At 70.8% G+C, this 7,164-nt stretch overlaps 1 protein-coding gene across 1 annotated transcript; it reads left to right on the top strand.

Moving 5' to 3' along the window:
* Positions 1–5,318: 5,318 nt before the first annotated feature.
* Positions 5,319–7,164, top strand: EMIHUDRAFT_458697 (hypothetical protein; the record flags this gene model as incomplete). The annotated part of the gene is made up of 4 exons (XM_005772070.1): positions 5,319–5,587; positions 5,808–5,910; positions 6,421–6,579; positions 6,850–7,164. 4 exons carry the CDS (start codon positions 5,319–5,321, stop codon positions 7,162–7,164), a joined length of 846 nt encoding a protein of 281 aa, XP_005772127.1.

A 7,164-nucleotide genomic window follows, 5' to 3' on the forward strand; every position in this document is an offset into this window, starting at 1 on the left:
GGGAGATAGGGGGAGATATGGGGAGATCTCGCTTCCACCCGGGGGATTCGAAGATAGGTGGAGATACGGGGGAGATATGGGGAGATAGGGGGAGATAGGGGGAGATATGGGGAGATCGCACCTCCACCCCGAGACGTGGAGATAGGGGGAGATATGGGGAGATATGGGGAGATATGGGGAGATATGGGGAGATATGGGGAGATCGCACCTCCACCCCGATGCGCGGAGATAGGGGGAGATATGGGGAGATATGGGGAGATCGCACCTCCACCCCGAGGCGCGGAGATAGGGGGAGATATGGGGAGATATGGGGAGATATGGGGAGATCGCACCTCCACCCCGAGGCGCGGAGATAGGGGGAGATAGGGGGAGATAGGGGGAGATCGCACCTCCACCCCGAGGCGCGGAGATAGGGGGAGATATGGGGAGATAGGGGGAGATCGCACCTCCACCCCGAGGCGCGGAGATAGGGGAGATATGGGGAGATATGGGGAGATCGCACCTCCACCCCGAGGCGCGGAGATACGGGGAGATAGGGGGAGATATGGGGAGATATGGGGAGATATGGGGAGATCGCACCTCCACCCCGAGGCGCGGAGATAGGGGGAGATATGGGGAGATATGGGGAGATATGGGGAGATCGCACCTCCACCCCGAGGCGCGGAGATAGGGGGAGATCTGGGGAGATATGGGGAGATCGCACCTCCACCCCGAGGCGCGGAGATATGGGGAGATATGGGGAGATATGGGGAGATCGCACCTCCACCCCGAGGCGCGGAGATAGGGGGAGATATGGGGAGATATGGGGAGATCGCACCTCCACCCCGAGGCGCGGAGATATGGGGAGATATGGGGAGATATGGGGAGATATGGGGAGATCGCACCTCCACCCCGAGGCGCGGAGATAGGGGGAGATATGGGGAGATATGGGGAGATATGGGGAGATATGGGGAGATCGCACCTCCACCCCGAGGCGCGGAGATAGGGGGAGATAGGGGGAGATAGGGGGAGATCGCACCTCCACCCCGAGGCGGCGCAGGGCTCCGAGGGGAGACATGTCCAGCACACGTCCACGACACGCCCACGACACGCCCACGACACGTCCACGACATGTCCGAGACACGTCCACGACATGTCCGAGACACGTCCACGACATGTCCGATAGGCGGCGCAGGACTTCGAGTGGCGCAAGGCCATGCCTCTCTCCCTCTCCGAGCTGATCGAGCTTCCCCCTCTCGACGAGCCGCCCCCGCCGCCGCGCTCACATCCGCCCGCCGCCGGCCCCGCTTCCGAGGGCGGCGGCGGCGGCGGCGGCGGCGGCGGCGGCGGCGGCGGCGGCGGCGGCGAGGCTGCGGCGGGGCCTTCCGCCGCAGAGCTGAGGTGGCGCGAGATGCTCGTGCGAGAGGGTCTCCTCCCGGCACCCGCCGCGCCGGAAGCGGGCGGCGAGGGTAGCGACAGGGGCAGCGACAGGGGCAGCGACAGCAGCGAGGAGGGCGCGCTGGCGCCGTCGGCGGAGCGCGACGCGCGGGCAGCGGCGCCGTGCGAGGAGGGAGGAGAGGGCGGAGGAGAGGGCGGAGGAGAGGGCGGAGGAGAGGGCGGAGGAGAGGGCGGAGGAGCGAGCGGAGGAGAGGGCGGAGGAGAGGGCGGAGGAGCGCCGAGCGGCGTGGCCGGAGGCACAGCGGAGGCGCCCCCCCCGGCCGCACCAGCCGTGGCTGCGCCCGCCCAAGCACCAGCCGTGGCTGCGCCCGCCCAAGCGCCACACCCGAGACCGCACCCGCGGCCAGGCGCGCGATGGAGCAAAGGCACCGGCGGCGCCACCGCCACTGTAGCCGCGACCGCGGCAGCTGCCGCCGCCGCCACAGCCACAGCCACAGCCGCAGCCGCAGCCGCCGCCAACGCCGCCAACGCCGCCAACGCCGCCAACGCCGCCAGCGCCACCGCCGCCACCACCGCCACCGCCGCCACCGCCAGCGCCGCCACCACCGCCGCCGCTGCGAACGCCGCCGAGGCCGGGTGTCCGGTTCCCGCCGGCTCGCCCGCCGTTCCCTCCGCCGGAGATATGGGGAGATATGGGGAGATCGCACCTCCCTCCTGCAGAGCCGACGGCGCCAGTGGAGACGGGGGCATCTGCGGTCAAGCGGCGGGGCCGGGCACCGGCGGTCAAGGAGCGAAGCCGGCGGCATCCTCGGGCGCGCCGGCCGAGCAAGCGGCATCCGTCGCGGCAAAGCGGCGGCGCGCGCGCAAGAAGGAGAAGGCGCCTCCTCGCCCCTTCCCGCCCTCCTGCGCGCCGGGGCTGCGGGCGGAGCTAGCAGCCAAGGGGCTCCCTCCGGAGCGGCAGCTCGGCCGGCTGCAGCGGGCGGCCGAGGCGATGCGCTCCCACCTCGCTCTGCCGCTCGCGACGCCGCTCCACCCGGTGCTCTGCCGCGCCGCGCCGCCGCGCGGCGCAACGGACGCCGACCCAGCGGTCACCCTCTGCTACCGCACCACCCATGGGAGGGAACCCACACGGGATTTGATACTGTGGAGGTATGGGATTAGGTCCTCCTCTGCTCGGCGCGGGAAGACCGAGCGGTCCGGCTCGTGGTGCCTGCGGTGCCTGCAGCCGCGGCACAGCTCGGCGCCACGCCGGCACCGGCGGCCGCCGCGTCCTCGCCGCCGGCGTACGCGCTACTTCGCTTGCTGCTCGTCAAGAAGGCGCAGTTCGCGACGGACTCGGACTCGGAGGCAGAGCTCGAGACGGTCGGCGGGGCGATGCCGGCCGCAGTGCCGCCGGCCGGGCCGGACGAGCAAGAAAAGAACACCATCTTCGGCGAGAGCAGCGCCAACCTGCCTCCCTCCGCCGCCGCGGCCGAGCCGACCGGCGAGGCCGAGCAGGCGGGCGAGGGCGAGGCATGCGCGGGCGAGGCATGCGCGGGCGAGGGCGAGGGCGAGGCTGGCGCGGGTGCGGCTGCAACACGCGACTCCCCGTGGGAGGGCGCATGTGCAGGACACGTCCACGACACGCCATGGACACGCCCAGTAGACGCGGGGGCCCACCCGTGGGAGGGCGCGCTGAGCGACGCCATTCGCCGCTTCGACGAGGCTCGGCTGAGCTCGGCTAGATCTCGGCTCGAGCTCGGCTAGATCTCGGCTAGATCTCGGCAGATCGCGGCGGACTTCTCGGCACTGCACACCGCCACGGCAGGCGGCCCCATGTCGGCTAGATCGCGGCTCGATTTCGGCGCTACCTCTCGGCACCCGTACCCCACAGGCGGTCGATTTCAAGCGGCTGCGCGGTATCGACGCCGCGCTGCTGGCCGGGCTGGCCGGGCTGTCCGGCGGCGGCGGCGGCGGCGGCGGCGGCGGCGGCGGCGGCGGCGGCGGCGGCGGCGGCGGCGGCGGCGGAGGCGGCGGCGGCGGCGGCGGCGGAGGCGGCGGCGGCGGCGGCGGCGGCGCGAGCTGTCCCCGTGAGGCGCAGAGCGCGTTGCTCTTCGCTCTTGCCGACCGCAACCACTTGCGCGACCACCCGCGGGTGACGGCGCTGCTGCGCGAGGTTGGAGGGGCGGGCGCCTTCTAGGAACCTTCTAGGAGCCTTCTAGGAACCTTCTAGGAACCTTCTAGGTTGGAGGGGCGGGCGCGCCGCTTCCCGAGTGGGCGTGGGAGAACCGGTGGGGCCGCGGCGGGCGGGCGCGCGTCTCGTACTCCAGGTTCCTAGAAGGTTCCTAGAGGGTTCCTAGTAGAAGGTTCCTAGAAGGTTCCTAGAAGGCGCGCGTCTCGTACTCCAGGTTCCTAGAAGGTTCCTAGAGGGTTCCTAGTAGAAGGTTCCTAGAAGGCGCGCGTCTCGTACTCCAGGTTCCTAGAAGGTTCCTAGAGGGTTCCTAGTAGAAGGTTCCTAGAAGGCGCGCGTCTCGTACTCCAGGTTCCTAGAAGGTTCCTAGAAGGTTCCTAGTAGGAAGGTTCCTAGAAGGCGCGCGTCTCGTACTCCAGGTTCCTAGAAGGTTCCTAGAGGGTTCCTAGTAGAAGGTTCCTAGAAGGCTCCTAGAAGGCGCGCGTCTCGTACTCCAGGTTCCTAGAAGGTTCCTAGAGGGTTCCTAGTAGAAGGTTCCTAGAAGGCGCGCGTCTCGTACTCCAGGTTCCTAGAAGGTTCCTAGAGGGTTCCTAGTAGAAGGTTCCTAGAAGGCGCGCGTCTCGTACTCCAGGTTCCTAGAAGGTTCCTAGAAGGTTCCTAGTAGGAAGGTTCCTAGAAGGCGCGCGTCTCGTACTCCAGGTTCCTAGAAGGTTCCTAGAAGGTTCCTAGTAGAAGGTTCCTAGAAGGCTCCTAGAAGGCGCGCGTCTCGTACTCCAGGCTGAGCGAGTCCGACCCAGACGACTCGGACGCGGAGGAGGAGAGGGCCGCCCCGCACCATCACAGCCACTACCAAGCCTGCCACCGCCATCGCCGCCACCACCAAGCCCGCTGCCGCCACGCCCACTTCCCCCGTCTCCGCCCCCACCGAGCCCGCCTCCCCCGTCGCCGCCCGTTCCCTCACCCCCTCCGCCGTCCCCGCCACCGCCATCGCCCCCACCACCAAGCCGCGCTGCGTGGACCACGCGCGACATCCCGACCACTCCGCCCGTGACGACGTCGCCACTAGGCGGGCGCCGCCAAGGGCGCGTTCGACCGGTTTGTGCCGTTTGGGTCCGTCGTCGCCGCGTCGGGTGGCGTGGTGCGCGTGTCGGTCGCTTGCGCCGCCGGCCTCGCGGCCGCCCTTCCGCTGTGGGGCTTGCGCCCGAGAGGCCACGCAGAGTGGGCAGTGCGGGCGCGTCCGGCCCGAGGGCGTGCTGGTGCTGTCCCGGACACGTCCACGACATGTCCGAGACGTGCCGCATAGGCGCTCCGGCCCGAGGGCGTGCTGGTGCTGCGCGAAGGGGAGCGGGCGCTCGTGCAGGCGCGGCTGGTCGACGCGGACGGCAAGGGGCTGCCGTCGGACGAGCTGCTGCTGCGGGCGGTGGTGTTTGTGGCCCCCGCGCCGGCAGCGGGCGCTAGAAGCCGACCACGGAGTCCTGTATTCCAAGCAGCACTCGAGAGGTGGTGGTGGTCCGCCGTCCTCGACCGTACTGGACTGCATGCACTGTATTCGTGGCCCCGCTCGTGTCCGCACAGTGCTATGAATGCGCCGCACAAGACCGCCCTCCCGCCCCGAGGTTGGTGCCTTCAGCACGTAGGCAACAGACCCGGACCTGCACAGTGCGGTGGTGGTGCAGCGCGACGGCGCGCTCGACAAGGAGTGTGAATAACAGGTGTGAATAACAAGGTGTGAATAACAAGGTGTGAATAAGGCGCGCTCGACAAGGAGCAGATGGGCCAGATGCCGCCGCTGCTCATGCCCAAGCGGGAGGTGACCCGCTTCCTGGAGCGGATCGGCGAGCACGAAAAGGCGCTCTCGCTCCGCGCGGCCAAGCAGGAGGCTGCGGCGGCGCAGAGCGAGCTCGAGAGGAGCGACAAGCCGGACGCGTCGCTGATCCTCGCGCCGGGCAGCAAGCGGCGCGCGGCGCTCGACGTCGAGTGGGAGGCGCGCGACGAGGCGCTCGACGAGTGGCTCGAAGGCATGTCGGACGACGACGAGTCGTACGACGGCGGATCCGCGGCGGGCGGCGCGGCTCGCTCCGGCAGCGGCAGCGGCAGCGGCAGCGGCAGCGGCGGGGAGGAGAGCGAGGGCCTTTCCGCGGCTGCTCGGCCCCACGAAGTCCTCGCGCTACCTCCTCGACGTCGCAGCCGATCCCCCCCACGACCGCGGGCGCCCCGGGCGCCGCCGCCGCCGCCGCCCCCGCACGGCCGCGCGCGCGAGCCGGGACGCCATACGAGCGGAGGCTGCGCGGCTGGAGGCGCTCGGGGCGGGCGCCGCCGGAGGGGTGCTCGGCGACGACGACGAGGAGGAGGACGAGGACTACGTGGGGCCGAGCAGCCGCGGCAAGGCCGACGGGTCTGGCTCCGAGTCGAGCGGCGGGGGAGACTCGGCAGACTCGGGAGATTCGGCAGACTCGGACGGCGAAGACGGCGCGGCGTCGGGTGATGGCGCGTCGTACGAGGGCGACGGAGAGGGCGGCGGAGAGGGCGGCGGAGAGGGCGGCGGAGAGGGCGTGGGGAGGGGAGGCGGGGGGCGCGGCGGGCGTGGCCGCGGCGGCCAGAGCCACGGCAGCCGTGGCGGTCGCGCTCGCGGAGGAGGGAAGGGCGGCGGCGGCGGCGGGGCCGGGCGGAGGCGGCGGCGGGGAGATGAGGCGTCGCCGGCCGAGGCCGAGGCGGAGGAGGCTAGACGCTGGCTACGTCCAACTAGCGCTCGAGAGGAGAGTGTCTCCCCTGTATTCATCGGAGTCGTACCCCTCGTACTCACGCGGTGCTCTGCAGACTCCGCACAAGGCCGTCCTTCCCGCCCCGAGGTGCGCGCCTCCACCGCTCTGTAGGCGGAGGACGCGCTGCCCGACCTCAAGGGCGTCGGCAAAAAGACGCTGCGGGCGGCGAGGGGCGCGCTCGGGGCGCGGTGGCGCTGGGCTTCGGTGGACGAGCTCGGCGGGCTCTCCGGCGTGAGCGCATTGCAGGCGCTCCCCGAAGCGATCCCCGCAGTGAGCTGGACCCCACCTCCCCAGAGCAGCACAGAGCAGCAGAGCAGCACAGAGCAGCACAGAGGAGCAGCAGAGGAGCAGCCCGGCGTCAGGGCGGGAGAGCACGGCGTCGCGTCGTGGCACTCGTTCGCTGCCGGTTGCGGTCTCCGTACACTGCCGTGTCGCTCAGTGCCCCCCCCCCCCTCCTCTCCAGGCTGATATCTCCCCTCCTCTCCCCATATCTCCCCATATCTCCCCCCCCCTCCCCTGCAGGCGGCCAGGCTGCACAAGGCGATCGTGGCGGCGGCGTGGCACGTCACTGTCTTGCGCGACTCGCCCGCGCCGAGCGAGACGCCGCCGGTGCTCGCCTCCGCCGCGGCGCCGCCCAAGAAGAAGAGGCAGCGCGTCAAGACGGGCGGCCAGGCTGCCGCGCGGAAGCGGCAGCGCGCCGCCGGCGCGGGTGGGCCGAGCAGCGCTGCGAGCGTCGAGGAGGCAAGCGACGACGAGGAGGAGCCTCCGCTGCCGGTGGTGCACGCGACCTTTGCAGCTGCCGCGGAGGGCACGCCGGCGGTCTCCACCGCGGCCAGCCCTCTCACGGCGCCATGA

This window comes from Emiliania huxleyi, assembly GCF_000372725.1.
Source record: "Emiliania huxleyi CCMP1516 unplaced genomic scaffold EMIHUscaffold_367, whole genome shotgun sequence".
In the NCBI taxonomy this organism is placed as follows: domain Eukaryota; phylum Haptophyta; order Isochrysidales; family Noelaerhabdaceae; genus Emiliania; species Emiliania huxleyi.